General features: G+C 24.7%; 3 protein-coding genes across 4 annotated transcripts; 1 reads left to right on the top strand and 2 right to left on the bottom strand.

Moving 5' to 3' along the window:
* Positions 1–763: 763 nt before the first annotated feature.
* LOC127279834 (angiotensin-converting enzyme-like) lies at positions 764–8,384 on the top strand. Of its 2 annotated transcripts, none has more exons than XM_051302450.1 (14): positions 764–913; positions 1,377–1,472; positions 1,555–1,692; positions 3,409–3,567; positions 3,639–3,738; positions 3,835–3,978; positions 4,056–4,359; positions 4,707–4,859; positions 4,939–5,063; positions 5,530–5,705; positions 6,951–7,111; positions 7,489–7,611; positions 7,956–8,134; positions 8,240–8,384. In XM_051302450.1, exons 2-14 carry the CDS (start codon positions 1,389–1,391, stop codon positions 8,341–8,343), a joined length of 1,950 nt encoding a protein of 649 aa, XP_051158407.1. In that variant the 5' UTR covers positions 764–913; positions 1,377–1,388; the 3' UTR covers positions 8,344–8,384. The 2 variants fall into 2 exon arrangements, with proteins under 2 accessions (XP_051158407.1, XP_051158406.1); XM_051302449.1 differs by having other exon boundaries at positions 8,219–8,344.
* Positions 8,385–8,420: 36 nt separating this feature from the next.
* On the bottom strand, positions 8,421–15,300 carry LOC127279835 (methyltransferase-like 26). The gene is made up of 3 exons (XM_051302451.1): positions 15,152–15,300; positions 9,242–9,285; positions 8,421–9,179 (listed from the first exon to the last, which is right to left on the bottom strand). The coding sequence occupies exon 3, from the start codon at positions 9,176–9,178 to the stop codon at positions 8,546–8,548; it is 633 nt and encodes a 210-aa protein (XP_051158408.1). The 5' UTR covers position 9,179; positions 9,242–9,285; positions 15,152–15,300; the 3' UTR covers positions 8,421–8,545.
* On the bottom strand, positions 9,350–15,145 carry LOC127279833 (dnaJ homolog subfamily C member 21-like). The gene is made up of 2 exons (XM_051302448.1): positions 14,666–15,145; positions 9,350–11,466 (listed from the first exon to the last, which is right to left on the bottom strand). The coding sequence occupies exon 2, from the start codon at positions 11,439–11,441 to the stop codon at positions 9,459–9,461; it is 1,983 nt and encodes a 660-aa protein (XP_051158405.1). The 5' UTR covers positions 11,442–11,466; positions 14,666–15,145; the 3' UTR covers positions 9,350–9,458.
* Positions 15,301–15,336: the final 36 nt, after the last annotated feature.

Raw genomic sequence — 15,336 nt, 5'->3', positions numbered from 1 at the left:
TATATTGTATGGAAATTATATCAAATAATAATTCGAACAAATGAAAATTCATCTGAAAGAATAAAATAAAAATTCCATTCAATGAAATTCCATCCAATAAAAATTCTTTAAAATGCCTATTTTGTTAAATGAAAATTCGAGCAAATAATAATTCTGACAAATAAAAATTCGAACAAATAAAAATATTGTGAAGTGAATTTTCGATTATATTAAAATTCAGTAATATAGAAAATTGGTTTGATGAAAATTCTGCAAAATACTAATTCGAAAAAAATAAAATAAATAATTTTTACAACATATTCATGCGTTTCGTACTTTTTCTGATTAGAAATATTAGAAAATAAATATGGTTAAAAAATTCTTGGTTACATTTCTGGTAAAAACCAAAAATTCTTGTTAAAATCAGAATTTTTATTTCTTCTTTTTCCTGTTAAAATATAACTAGAAATTTTTTAACCAGATTCATCTAGTAACTTCAGCTAGAAATTTTTTTTTCACTGTATTTGTTAGTTTGAAAATATTTGCATGAAAATTCATTGAAAACTTTATCCTATTTGAAAAGGGATTGTGCTGATGAAATATATCCTTTCTTAACAATTTCTATTAGTGTTGGTATATATAAATGTTTTGCAAAACTATTATGATCGTTTTGCAAGGATAACGAGCCCTGGACATTTCTTTGAAACAAATTACAATGCCTTCCCCGTTAATTCCGTTTCCCCGTCATGCTTTATGCGCTGTTGAACAACAGACGATACTCATTCTGAAAAAGGTAACTCAGTGTTACTGTGACATCCACAAAAACTAGGTGTTAGAAATATAAAGTGTTAGATGCAAAATAAAAAGTTTAAAATTCAATTCAAATTTAAAAAATTATACGGCGAATGAAAATTTTAAAATAGAAAATAAAAACGTATGTATTTCAAATTTTTAACATCTATATAAGCGGAGAGAAAACAAAATTAACTCAGCTAATTCTATTTCTATTTATAAGGATAGCAATTATTTTTACATTAAAAGCTAATAATTTTGCTTTCACAGCTTAATGTGTTTGCTATATAAAGAAATTTTTCATTCCGCAATTAAAAATAAATAATTATTTGAATCAAATAAATATTTATTTGAATCAAATAAATATTTATTTATAGTTATGAAATATATTTTTCTCTGGATGCAAATTTGCTATGACATCATATTGTTGGCAACTATCAAAACTAAAAAATAATTATTAATATTTGGAAGAAATATTGAATATATATTTTTAAATATATTAATATTTATTTTAGAAATATTGCAAAATTTTTTCCCCATGTATTTAATTTTATTAAAAAAAAGTTAAATCACAATTTAAAAATAAATAAATAATTTTCTTCAAGAAACGATCTGAGATGAAAGCTGGTAAAACAGAAGCTTTAAAAATTATATGGATATTGCATATAATTAGTGGAAGAAGTCTCGCTCGATATTTAGAGGTGATTATTAAACGAATATATTTAAATATACATATAACTATAAATATACACAAAGATTTGAAAATATATAAATTTTCGAAAGGGATTAAACGTCAATCTTGGTGAAGCTCTTCAATTTCTCAGACAATATGACTATGAAGCATCTGCAATGTGTAACAAAATAATGAATTCTCAATGGAATTTCGCAACGAATATGACAGATATTAATCGTCGAAAAATGGTAAAAACAAATTGTTTAAGAGAGAACCATATAATTTTAAATGGAAAAAATTATTTTTTTTTCTTTTATCTAATCAAAAATATCTGATAGAATGAGCTAAAATTTTGTGCTGAAATAAAAAAAAATATATTTTTTCAAAAAATTTATTCTTTAAAAATTGCATACTTGGCTAAAATGAAATGACTAAAATCGTATTATCGCCATATTAAATTTTCCATAAATAGGCAAATTGAAAAAAAAATTTTTTGGACAAAATAAAAATATACTCTGGCACATTGCAACCGAATTCTTATACTATTTTTGAGTTCTCCATAAAAATTTTAAAAGCATGAATATAATTCCTAAAACTAATTTATTAGAATTTTTATTTGATAGAAATTCATTATAATATAGAATTTTCTTTTAGCCAAATTTTTATTTATTTGAATTATTTTTTTGACAGAATTTTCACTAAACCGATTTTCTATATATGTAACGCGTCGAGAAGAAAGGGACCTTAGAAGCAAATGAATTATAGGTTATGTTTACGACAGTTTTACTTTGATTAAAAGTTTCTTTTCGCTTCTGTAACATCAAAATCAGTTTTCATTGATTATTTTAAATATATAATAAAGAATTAATTCTCTTTGTGTATTTTCACTTTAAAATTTCAAAATATAACCTATAAATTTTAGCTTCTAAGGTCCCTTTCTTCGCGACGCGTTACATATTATAGCATTTACATATAATCTAAAATTCACTTCACAGAATTTGTATTTGTTCAAATTTTCATTTAACATAATATAATAAATGTTTAAATCAATTTTTATTAGATAGAATTTCATAACATAGAATTTTCACATGACCTTAATTATGATATAACTAATTGTATCACAATTGGGAAAAATTGTGCACAATATCAATTTTTTGAACATTTTAATTTTAAACGTTTTAAAAATGTTTTTCATTTTTTTACCTTGAATTTTTAGTTTAAAAAAAAAAAATTTTCTACTAAAAGGTTAATATTATTTTATTAAAAAGATTACACAAAATTTCAAAAATAACATATTAATTTAGAATTCGTAGATTTTTATATAAAATATTACTTAGTTACATTTTTATTTTGTTTATTTATTATTTACAATAATTTTCTTTAATGAAAGGTATTTTAAAAATTTGTTTGCCTTTTTAAAAATTTAAAGTGTTGAAAAAATAATTCATATACAACTATTGTTATCTAGCTAATTTGAGCTAATTGGATAATTTTTTTTGAAAAAGAAAGTATTAGTTGTGTTTTTTGTGAAAGTTTTTAATTTTGTACTAATTTGTGTTCTTTGTACAAAAAAACAAGAATCTTATGAGGTTGACAAAGTCAAAAGTTATTATGAAAGAAAAGGAAAAAGAAATACTTTTTATTTACAATTTCCAAAATCCTTTTAAAAAATTGAAAAACTTATTTTCAATATTTATCAATACATTTGTTTGGTATAATACGCACTTTTTTTTAAATTTATCTAAATATAAGTTTTAGATCAAAAGCGTGAAAACTGTTTTTTTTAATACATTTAAAAAGAAATATTTTTTTAAAATTACAATTAAATTTTCAGGTATAAATTGATATTTAATATTTAGAAACTGATACAATAAAAATTTTATTTGTTTATATTTTTCTCCATACTATTTACTTTTTAGAAAACTAATCTCAAAAATTTATTTATTTTAAATTAAATTATTCAGCTAGAAGATCAAACACTGAAATTAAAATTTGATAGAGCATCCTGGAAAAAAGTTGTCAGTTTTGCATGGAGCAGAATTTCAGATCCAATGGCAAGACGTCAATTAAAAATGATAGCTGTTAAAGGAAGATATTCCCTCTCAAACGACAAGTTCAATGAAGTATGTAAATCGAAAAAATAAAAGTCGAATTTAGTAAAAGATTTTTCAAAAAATAAAAATTTGTTTTTCAGATACACCACCTTATAGTAGAAATGAAAGAATTATACTCTAGAACGAGATTATGTCCATATAAAATGATGAATAATATTTGCAATATGAGTTTGGATCACGGTATATAATAATAATAATAATAATAATAATTTCATCATTTTATTATTTACAAATATTAGTACTGCAAATCTAACTTTTTTCTTTTCAATATTGTAGATATTAATAAAATAATGGTACAATCCAGAGATTATGATGAACTTCTGCACTATTGGAATTCTTGGCATTCTGCCATTGGACCACCATTGAGAAATAAATACATGAGATATGTTCAATTATCAAATTTAGCTTCTAAACTTAATGGTATGTGTGACGAATTTTTTTTTGTTTTTTTTTTATTTTAATTTTCTTATAATTATAAATAACAATATATTTTAAAGGTTTCGCTGATGCTGGAGATCAAATGAGAGAAAGTTTTGAAGACGAATATTTTCAACAAAATATGGCTGAAGTGATGTCAGCAGTTATGCCACTTTATAAACAATTGTTTACATATGTCCGTTCAAGACTGATCGATAGATATGGAGATAGAATAAAAAAAGATGGACCTCTTCCTGCTCATATATTGGGCAATATGTGGGCACAAAATTGGGAAGGTATTTTTAAAATTGTTCAACCATTTCCTGCTGCTGCAAAATTTGATGTTACTTTAGATATGATGATCCAAGGATTCACACCTTTAAGGTAATTTCAATTATTTTTTAATAAAATAATCAAATTTAATTAAATAATTAATACTATTGAAAAATCGTTTGGTTTCTATTTGTCCATATATAGAAATTTGTATATCTATTAAACGAAAAAAAACAATTTTTTTTCCAAAAGTATTGCAAAATATATTTTTAAAACGTCTTAAATTAAAATTTAAAAAACACAAATTTTGTGCTATATTGTGCAGAAATTTATTTTTAAAAATTTTTTAATTTGCGCCAAAATTTTTCTGCCAAATATTTATTCGGATATAAAAATAGTAAATCATAATTTAGGTAGGCAGTACTAATTTCCTAATAGAAAAAGAATTATATTTGTAGAATGTTTCAAATCGCGGAAGAATTTTTTACTTCGTTAGGAATGAAACCAATGCCTCCTGAATTTTGGAAATCTTCTATGTTTGATAAACCTATTGATAGAGAAGTTAGTTGCACACCTAGCGCTTGGGATTTTTGCAACGGATTTGATTATAGGTAAAGCAATAATAATGAAGATATTATGTATCTATAGATAAAATTAACTTTAAAAATTAATTATTTCTATCAATTTTAGAATAAAACAGTGCACCAAAATAACAATGGACGAGTTACTTACAACGTATCATCAAATGTCACATGTGCAATACTATTTGCAATACAAAGAACAACCATTTATTTTTCGTGAAGAAGCACTTCCAGGTACTTTTTTCGAAATAAACTGCGTATTGAAAATTTTAATTATAAATATTTTTTTGAAAATAATTTTTAAAAAGTTGCTAACAAAATTATTATATACACCAAGAGAAATCTTTTATTTGCATTTATTTGAGACAAATAAAATTTATGTGAGTTAAATAAAAACATTTTTTTTTAATTTTGATAATTCACAATAATTTTAGATCCCAAATAATGACAGAAAAAAATTGACACCTCTTAACAATATTAATTTCGACGAGTTAAAATTTCACCGGTACCTCTACTTAATAAAACCAAATAAATATTTATTTGTCACTGAGATAAATATATTTTTTTTCTGGATGATACCAAATATTTTTCTCAGCATACCATAGAATAGCTTGATGGTAGTTTGTATTTAATAATTTAAAAAATAATATTTCTTTTATAAATTATGTGCAAGTACTAAAAATTTGGTTTGTATATGTAGGTTTTCATGAGGCTCTAAGTGACGCAATTGGCCTTTCTGCAACAGGTCCACATCATATGCACAGAGTTGGATTATATAACAATTCAATAGAAGACTATGAAGGCAGTATTAATTTCTTAATGCTCATAGCACTTCAAAAGGTGGCATACCTACCTTTTGCTTATATTGTTGATCAGGTAATTATTCCATCATGTTAGAAAAAAATTCCATTAATTCAATATGAAGAATTCTCTGGAAAAAAACCACCCAAAAAAAATTGTGGGATTGGCTTCATACTTTGGTAAATTATTGTCCTATATGAAAAATAGGGGTTAATTCTGAAAAAAAACTTTTTTTGGCATTGAAAACTACATGAACAAACCCAACAAAAAACCCCCTCTACGTTTTATAATTTTTTAAAAATAAGTTTATAATGTTTATATTTTAAAATGTTGTTACTTTGATATAGCACAACAATTTACCAAACTATCAACCCAATCTCAAACCTTTTTTTTAGACGCATGATTATGTTCTAAAAATCATTAGTTAGAATTTTCATTTTATGGAATTTCATTTGTCATAATTATTATTGAGTCGAATATTTATTTGTTCGAATTAGTATTTTGCAGAATTTTTATCAAAACGATTTTCTATATTATAGAATTTTTATATAACCGAAAATTCACTTGATACAATTTTTATTTATTAGAATTTTTATTTACTCGAATTTTCATTTAACATAATAGGCATTTAAAAGAATTTTTATTGGGTAGAACTTCATTGAATTGAATTTTCAATCAGATGAATTTTCATTTGTTCGAATTATTATTTGATATAATTTCCATATAATCGATTTTTCATACTACAGAATTTTTACTTAACCGACAAATCATTTAATAGAATTTCTAATTGATAGAATTTTTATTTGTCCGAAATTGTAAATGGCCGACAAATAAGAAATTATCTATAAAATTGTGATTGGTTGATTTTAAAAATCGCGCCGAAATCTTTCTGTCTATTGTTTGTTCGGCCATTTACAATTTCGGACAAATAAAAATTCTATCAATTAGAAATTCGGTTAAATGATTTTTCGGTTAAGTAAAAATTCTGTAGTATGAAAAATCGGTTATATGGAAATTATATCAAATAATAATTCGAACAAATGACAATTCATCTGAAAGAAAATTCTATGCAATGAAATTCTACCCAATAAAAATTCTTTAAAATACCTATTATGTTAAATGAAAATTCGAGCAAATAAAAATTCGCAGAAATAAAAATTCGGCTCAAAAATAATTAGAACAAATGAAATTCCATAAAATGAAAATTCTAAGAAATGATTTTGAGAACATAATCTCATGCGTCCCCTTTTTTTTGGATATGGATTTTTTTCAAAGAATGCCTCATACATACAGTCAATCATTGTTTTATAATTGAATCAGTGGAGATGGAGAGTATTTAGTGATGGAGTTGCAGATATGAATACAAAATGGTGGGAGTTAAGACTGCAGTATCAAGGTATCATACCACCTTCAAAACGAACGGAAAAAGACTTTGATCCAGCTTCTAAATATCATCTACCCGCGGATATTCCTTACGCCAAGTAAGTAAAATCAAAGTAATAACTATACCTATAATTTGAGGGATTTCAAGTGAAGTGATCAAAAATAAAAAAAAATCATCCAATCGTGCTCAAACTTTGGTGATTCTTCATTTAAAAATTTTTCTATTCATATTAGTTTAATTTTAATTAAAAAAATTGAAAAACAAATTTTAAATCAATTTTTCATAGACTTCGACCATTGTTAAAACATTTAACAATATTTTAAATGATAGCTCAAATTGTGTAGATTCTGTATACCAAATTGTTAGATGGCATTTTTAATGGTTTAAAAATTATTTAATTTGTAAAAAATAGTGCAGATCGAATTCCTGACAGTACTGTATGAATATATGTAAAAATTTGTCATTTCTTTCTAGATACTTCGTGGGAGTTATTTTGCAGTTTCAATTATTTGAATCTTTGTGCGATATCTCAGGACATACAGGAGTTTTGCACACATGCGATTTATATAGATCTCGAGAAGCTGGACGTTTACTATCGTAAGTGTACAAATCTAATTCAGTCAATACCAAAAAAATCATAGTTATTCCTTAATTCTTCGATTTCAATGAAGCTTGAAAAAATTTTAGGGCAATATTTGCAAATGAAAAGTGTAAAAGAGATTTTCAAAAAAATGTCTAACAGGGTTTTAAATCACGAAAAAAGATAAAAAAAAATTTGTCAATAAAATAAAGAAAGTTTTTTGTGGATTGTATTCACCGTAAAAAATATTTTTTAAAAGAATTTAACTTTTGCCCGATTCTGGTAGAAGAGAAAAAAAAATTTTTTTTTAATTTTAAAATTAAAATTTTTTAAATATTAAACTTGTTTATATTTAATGCAGAGAAATATTATCAGCCGGAACTTCAAGAAAAGATGTTATACGTCAAATGACGAGAGGAAAAATAAATAGATTAGATGCGGGTGCTTTAATTCGATATTTTGAACCATTGAATCAATGGTTAAAAAGACAAAATCAATTAGAGCCAGTTATTGGATGGGTCACTACACAGGAAGATGCAGGTTTGTTATAAATTCAATTATTCCTAAAATCACAATTAAATATATAAATTATAAATTCGTTATTTCTACTATTTGTAATTTTAGATGTTCCAACTTCCGTTTCAGCGCTCTTCGCTCATTGGTATCTAAATGGCGGCAATAATATTTCATCAACATTTGTTATTCCATTCATTTTTATTATTAGTGTTAAATTTCTCCATTTCATATAGTATAAGAAATAATTATTATAATTAGTATTGTAAAATTAATTAATAAATTAATTTATATATTTATAAATGAAATAGAATATTTTTACAACTTGTTTATTTTGAAACAAGATAAAAAACATGAAAATGATAAGGACTAACAAAGAATATAATAAATTTATTCCATTAAATGGTAATAAATTTTGTTTAAAAGAAAAAAAAACATTTACTGAGATGACTTTTTCCATATTAGAGTTTTATTATTAGCTGGCATATCCTCCATCTTGAGAAGTTTTATGCCATTTTTATCAGCTAATTCACGTAAATCTCGTACATCACGTATTCCCAATTCGGAATTTTGAGCTCTAAGATTTTTGTCAAAATTAATATTACTTTCTGGTGAAAGATTACCATCAACAGCAAAAGGGCCATACATTAATAAAAGTCCTTCGGACTTTAATAATTTTCCTGCATTTTCAAATAAACTAATTGTACATTTAAATGGGGAAACATGCGTTAAATTTGAAGTGTACATGTAATCTAAGGTATTTTCCTTAAATAATCCATTATTCCAAGATTTATAATTAGTGGCAATGTCAATATTAATTGGAGGTTTAACATTAGTCATATCAGCAGTGTGTAGGGAAATACTTTTCATTAATTTAGGATCACCATTCTCAGATGGATAGAAAGTTACTTGAGGAAAATTGGGAGCAAAATAAGCGACGTGCTGACCTGAACCAGAAGCGATTTCCAAAAATACTTGAGCCACTTCTTTTTTAATGTAATTTCGTAACACTGACAATATTGGCTCCTTATTTCTTTCAGCAGCTCCATAAATTTCCTTCCCACTCCACATTCTATAATAATAATAATTAATTAAAAAACTATATTAAAATTTGAATGAAAAAAAAATACTTACTTTATTTTTCCTCAAGAATTATCCTTGATGAAGAAATTTAATGTCTGTAAACAATGAAAATGATTCAAGTATTTTTTTTTTTTTTTGATTGGAGCGAATGAAAACGAATTTTGTAACTTTTTGTTATTTCATACAAGAATGTCGATATTTATTACAACAGTTCATACACATTATAATGTATGTAATTGAACTAAACAATTCTCTTTTCTAATAACTTTTAATCACTATTTTTACTTGACTTGACCCTTCCTTTACTGATTGATTCAACACTTTTTTTAGATTTTCCCACATTTGATAAATAAACAGAATGACCAGTCTTTTTTAAATGTTCAAATAACTTATTTTTACTTGGAAATTCAGATTTACACGTTATACAACAATTACTTGTATCTGGAATCATTTCTGCTGATTTCACATCTCTTTTGTGTTTATCTCCTTTTCCTCGATCTTCAGCAGACAATTGTTTTTGAGCTCTTCTCATTTCTTTTGCTTTTTTTCCCTTTCGTTTACCTAAAATTGAACTCATATTTGTCTCTTGAAACGATTCATCGTCTCCATCTTCACCTTTACTTTGATTTCCCTGTAAAGAATCTTCATTCATTTCCACTTCTCCTCTTTCATGTACTTCCAATTTATTCACAGCTGTTGTTTTCATATGTGACATTTGCTCTAAAACTATTTTATTCTGTTGTTTTTTCCTCTGCTTTTTTGATAATCCCATACAAGCACCAAAGTCCGATTCATCGTCACTATTGTGTTCCAATAAACTTTTTTGAATTACTTTCCCTCTTTTTTTCTTCTGTTTTTTAAATTTTACAACAACATCTTCTTGATCACCTTCATCCTCTTGATCTGAATTCAATTCATCTTCAGACGTATTATTGTCATTGCCTGTATCTGATTTAGGTGATGATAAATCAACAGCATCACCCATTTGAGAATTTGTTGCAGCATTAATTGATTTAGTTTGCTTTCCTTTTTTATTTGATTCAGCATCAGAGTCCCTTTCGCCTTCAGAATCTTGATTATCTTGATCGATTTTACTTTCAGCAGGCGTTAATAAAAAATCGGGCATATTAGAACCAGTTGCTAATTTTTGTGAATTTTTTTCATCATCATCATCATCGTCGTCGTCGTCATCGTCATCATCATCATCGTCATCACTTTGTAACTCTTCCTCCTCATCAATCATTGCCGCTTTCATACTTGCCAAATTATCTTTATGTTTCTTTGAATTTTCATGATTGATAAATGCTTTTTGAGTTTTAAAAATCTTGTTACAAGCCACACAATATAAAGCATTACTATCGCAAATAATATCCGTTTTTTCTGAATCTCCATCAGATGATAAATCTTCGCCAAATTCTGCCGCAAGATTCGCCTCAATATTCTTCAATTCTGATTCCATGTTAGAAAATTTGGACCACTCGGATACGGTGTGCTCTTTTAATTCTCTCTGTCTCTCCAGTAATTGTTGTTTTTTACGCTCTTGAACTTTTTTCGCATTTTCCTTTGCACGTTCAGCAAGTTTTTGAGCATATGCTTGAACACGTTTATCTCGTTTACGAACAAAAGCAACTAAATTACGAACCTGTTCATTTCTCTCGCGTTTTGCTTTATCGCGAATTTTTTTATTCTCCTTCTCAACAATTCTAAGAACACGTCGATTTGGCGTATCGCGAATATCATAAGGATCAAGCCATGCAAACGATCGTTTTGTACTGTAACTTTGCCAATAAGCATAAAAATTATGAACTACATCCTCATAAGAACTTGTGGAATCGCCAAATGCTGGTACATCAACATCGGAGTCATCATCTTTTGAAAAATCAGCATCTTCAGCAGCTAATTTCTCAAAAACAGTACGATAAATAAAATAAAAACCCTTTTCATCATCACCGTAACCTTTGAAACAACCCGTTGAAAAATATTGAAATAGATCAATTGAATCGTCTTTATAGTTATCACCAATTCCACCTTTTAAAATTGCTTCACGATGATTGTCATACCACGCACGCTCATGTGGATCACTTAACACTTCCCATGCTTGTTGTATCAATTGAAATTGTTCTTTAGCTTCATCAGGATTATCAGGATTTTTATCGGGATGACATTTTAAAGCTAACTTTCTATAAGATTTCTTTAAATCATCCTCTGTTGCATTCCTCGGAACTCCGAGTACTTCATAGTGACATTTCATTGTATTTTACAAGTCACTACAATTTCTAATATTTTTGTTGAGGAAAATTTTAATTTTAAATAAAATTAATAAAAAAAAAAAAAAAAATTAATGAGCCAAAAGTTTTGAACGTTCAAATGAACAAAATTTTTTTTACAACTTCTTTAATTACGAATTTTATTACAAAATATTGTTTTAAATATTTTAAAAGAAGTTATTAATTTAATATTTGTTTAATTTACTGTTTTATTTTACATTGACATTATAATTTTTAATAATTTATAGATTGAAAAAATTATTTTGTTCATTTGAACGTTCAGAACTTTTGGCTTATAAAAATTAATAATAATCTTTAGAAACATTATTAACCCTTGGAGAACACTTTCTTTGAAACTGGGGGTCTATGAGACCCCAAACAGTATTTCTAAAATATTCACTAGGGCGGTCCTAATTTTCAAAATTTTCGAATTTTTATCATTCCTGACCAAAATTTTGTTCTAAATGAAAAAAAAGAGATTTTTTAATGAATATTTAATGGTGCCACAATGCATATTTTTTATGGGAACAAAACACTTTTTTGTAAATCTACTGTAGAATCATTAAAAATCACCATTTTTCAATCGGACTACTCTACTTTTTTTAAGAAATATGTTTACCATTTTTTTAAATGATCTCAAAAACTTCCAAAAATTCAAAAAATTGGAATATTTTTTAAAAATTGTTTACTATTAATTTTATTTGATTACTCTAATGTAATTTTTTATTCTTAATTAAAATATGATTTATTAATTACTTATTTCATTTATTTATTTATTAATTAGGTATAAAAAAATATTTTTAATATTTTCTTAAACAAAATATTGTTATTATTTGATATTACTATTCTCAACACCTGGAAAGATTTTTAAAATAAAGGAAATCTCAATTGAGTTTTATTTAATGTAATTTTCACAGTTTTAATAGTTTACATTCATGGCTTACAATTTAGCGGTAAATAAATAACAATACATTTACATTGTTAAAATATTCATTAAAATTATTATATTCGTACCTGGATCTGATTAGTAATTTTTCTAATCGTAAAATATTGTAAAATTATTTAAATTCTGTAGCTCTCTAAGTATGTAATATTAAAAATAGTAATTACAATATTTCATTTAATAAATTTTTAAAATATTTTTTATATTAAACTCAGAGATTAATATATCTAATATATATTATATATATTATTATATTTATATATTAATATATCTGCTGTAAAATTAAGAAAAATACTTTTTAGAAATACTTTTTTTTCATTTAGAAAAAAATTTTGTCCAATTCTCTTTAATAATTGTAGAAAAAGTTTCCATACATTAAATGTCTCATTAAAAATATTTAAATGTCAAATAAATATGCTGAAAAAAGTCACAGGTATCACAGTAACCTTTATCCTCAAAAAAGGTGAAAAGAGGAATTTTTTTACCCAAAAAAGGAGATAAAAAATATAACAAATTAAAATTTGTTTAAAGTCATGATAACAATATATTCATACTGAAATATAATTTCTTACAGTTTTGAACTTTTTGGTATAGAAAATAACTTTTATTTTAATTATAATAAAATTTTTCAACTTTTATTCTCTATATCATATAGGCAGTAGATGATTGTCACAATTGGTCATAATAATACTAATATGGTTATGACAATCGCTTTTTTATCTCAAAAAAAAAAAGAAATTTAACTTTAGAGTGTGTGGCGATTCTAATAAGTGAATATTCTATGAAATTAAAATTCGTTTAAAAAATAATTATTTTTTGTAGAAATTTTTGATAATAATAATTATGTTGTATAAAAATTTGATTTAATGAAGAATAAAGTTTTTATATAACAAAAGTTTTTAATAATTTTATATTTTGAGAATTTGTCAATTAGAATAAATGACGTTTAAAAAATAAAAAATTAGGATAAATAATAATTTTAACAGTTTTATAATAATTCTATTTACGTATAGATTAAATTATGATTTTGTGATTAATTATTATTATGATAATAATTCTTGTAAATTCTATTTTTATCATTTTGAAATTTTTATCAAAAGTTTTTTTTTTAAATCAAAAATTTGGTTTATATAATTTCTATATATATTTAGGCCCCAAAAAAATTGGTTTTAATTAAAATTGAAAATTGAAAAATTAAAAATTATTGAAAGTTTTGAAGAAAATAAATTGGAGTCAATAAAAAATAGATAAAAGAAATATTTGCTGAAAATATTTTTTAATTAATTAATCATTTTAAGTAATAAAAATTATAGTAAATTCATAATCTAATAAACGTATTTTCATGCGTCTCTTGTAAACATAATTCAAAATATTTACAAAAAAAATTTTACACTTTTGATTAAAAAATGGTGAAAAAGGAGACAAATCATCAAAATAATTGGAAAAAGGTGCAAAGAGGACTAACTGTAATGCCAAAAGTAGTTTTAAAACAAAAAACAGAAAAAATTGTGATTGGTTTGGAATCTCATAAATCCCCAGTGTTCTCGGAGGATTAATCAAGATATTTTTTAATTTTTAGACAATGGCAATTTTCTTTAATAATTGCAATGATTAACTGTAAGCAAATATAAATTTAATTTTTTTCAAAATAAACCTACTTAAAAAAATATTTTGATTGATTCACAATTTCGTATTGTAAATTTACAAAAATATATAATAGTACATCTGTAAATGTTGAGAACATAATTTAGTAATATGGTCCTAAATGAAAAGTACCATAATGTTATTAATAATTTAATAAATCCTAAACACAATTTTCAAAATTTTTTTAAATGGAATGATTTTAATATTTTACATGTTTAACCAAATCTTGGTAAACGAGTATTTGTAGAAATATTCTTTAAAAAAAAAGAAGGAACAAACGATTTACATAAATAAAATTTGCCGATTTAGATAATTTTGATAAATCGTATGTTTTAGAACTTTTCGTAAATCCATCACTTTTAAAGTAGGTAATAATCGACTTCTTTTATTACCTACTTTAAAAAAATGGTAAATTTACAAAAGGTTGTAAAACTACTACTTCAAAATTATTAAATTTACAGTAAATTGTGTAAATTCTCAACAATTAAAAATGTTCTGTTACAGATTTCTGTAAATTTACAATTCTAAACTGTGAATCAGGTAAAAAAATTTTACAATTTAAAAATACATTGTTTAAAACTTTATAATTATTATAACACAAAATTTTAATATCAAGGATACAATTGCGAGATGATCATCAGTCACAAGGTCACATATATTTGATGCAGAAGGATGTGGATTCCAAGTCTCAATATATATTCAAGAATCAAGACTGCACTTTTTTTTTAGGTTATAATCAGTAAAGTAGGAATCGAGCCACGCGTAATCGATAAAGCAATAATAAAACCAACGTATACACTTGTGCCGACTGCCGAATATTAAAAAAAATTTATTATTTATTCACAAAATACTGTGTGCTGAACTATAATTTTTTAAATTATATACTTGCACATAATAACACACTTAATGTACGAACTCAAATTTATTATGCTCACGATTTTCACCGTTCATACTGAATAGGTTACATTATGTTTATTATGATTCCTTGATTAATAGTGTTATATACATTAACTTTTGCGATAATAGTTTATTTTTTTACAATTTTTAACGATATTTTTGATTTTAAACAAAAATTTCTATTATTAAAATGATTAAAATAAAACTTACTTGGTTATGTTTTTATGGTTAAGGTCAGCTCACAGTGAATAATCGTAAGACGTAAATCGTAAAATTTAACATGAGATAGATAAAGATAGAAGATTTTTTATTTTCTCCCAAATGACCCAAATAACGATTTACAACTTGCGATAAAGTGGAACGTCTACTTATTGATTGTAGCGCACCACTCAAAA

This window comes from Leptopilina boulardi, unplaced genomic scaffold (assembly GCF_019393585.1).
Source record: "Leptopilina boulardi isolate dan_hultmark-lab unplaced genomic scaffold, ZJU_Lbou_2.1 LbouV2_223, whole genome shotgun sequence".
Classification (NCBI taxonomy): Eukaryota; Metazoa; Arthropoda; class Insecta; order Hymenoptera; family Figitidae; genus Leptopilina; species Leptopilina boulardi.
This window is presented reverse-complemented; position numbering and strand designations above follow the sequence as displayed.

What these genes read in the sequence shown, in the direction of transcription:
- LOC127279834 (XM_051302449.1), top strand. Translation starts at nt 1,389, where the DNA reads ATGAAAGCTGGTAAAACAGAAGCTTTAAAAATTATATGGATATTGCAT. An exon ending in CAAACGACAAGTTCAATGAA is followed by an intron (nt 3,568 to 3,638) that starts GTATGTAAATCG and finishes TTTGTTTTTCAG; the next exon opens with ATACACCACCTTATAGTAGA. An exon ending in GCGGATATTCCTTACGCCAA is followed by an intron (nt 7,112 to 7,488) that starts GTAAGTAAAATC and finishes ATTTCTTTCTAG; the next exon opens with ATACTTCGTGGGAGTTATTT.
- LOC127279835 (XM_051302451.1), bottom strand. Translation starts at nt 9,178, where the DNA reads ATGTGGAGTGGGAAGGAAATTTATGGAGCTGCTGAAAGAAATAAGGAG.
- LOC127279833 (XM_051302448.1), bottom strand. Translation starts at nt 11,441, where the DNA reads ATGAAATGTCACTATGAAGTACTCGGAGTTCCGAGGAATGCAACAGAG.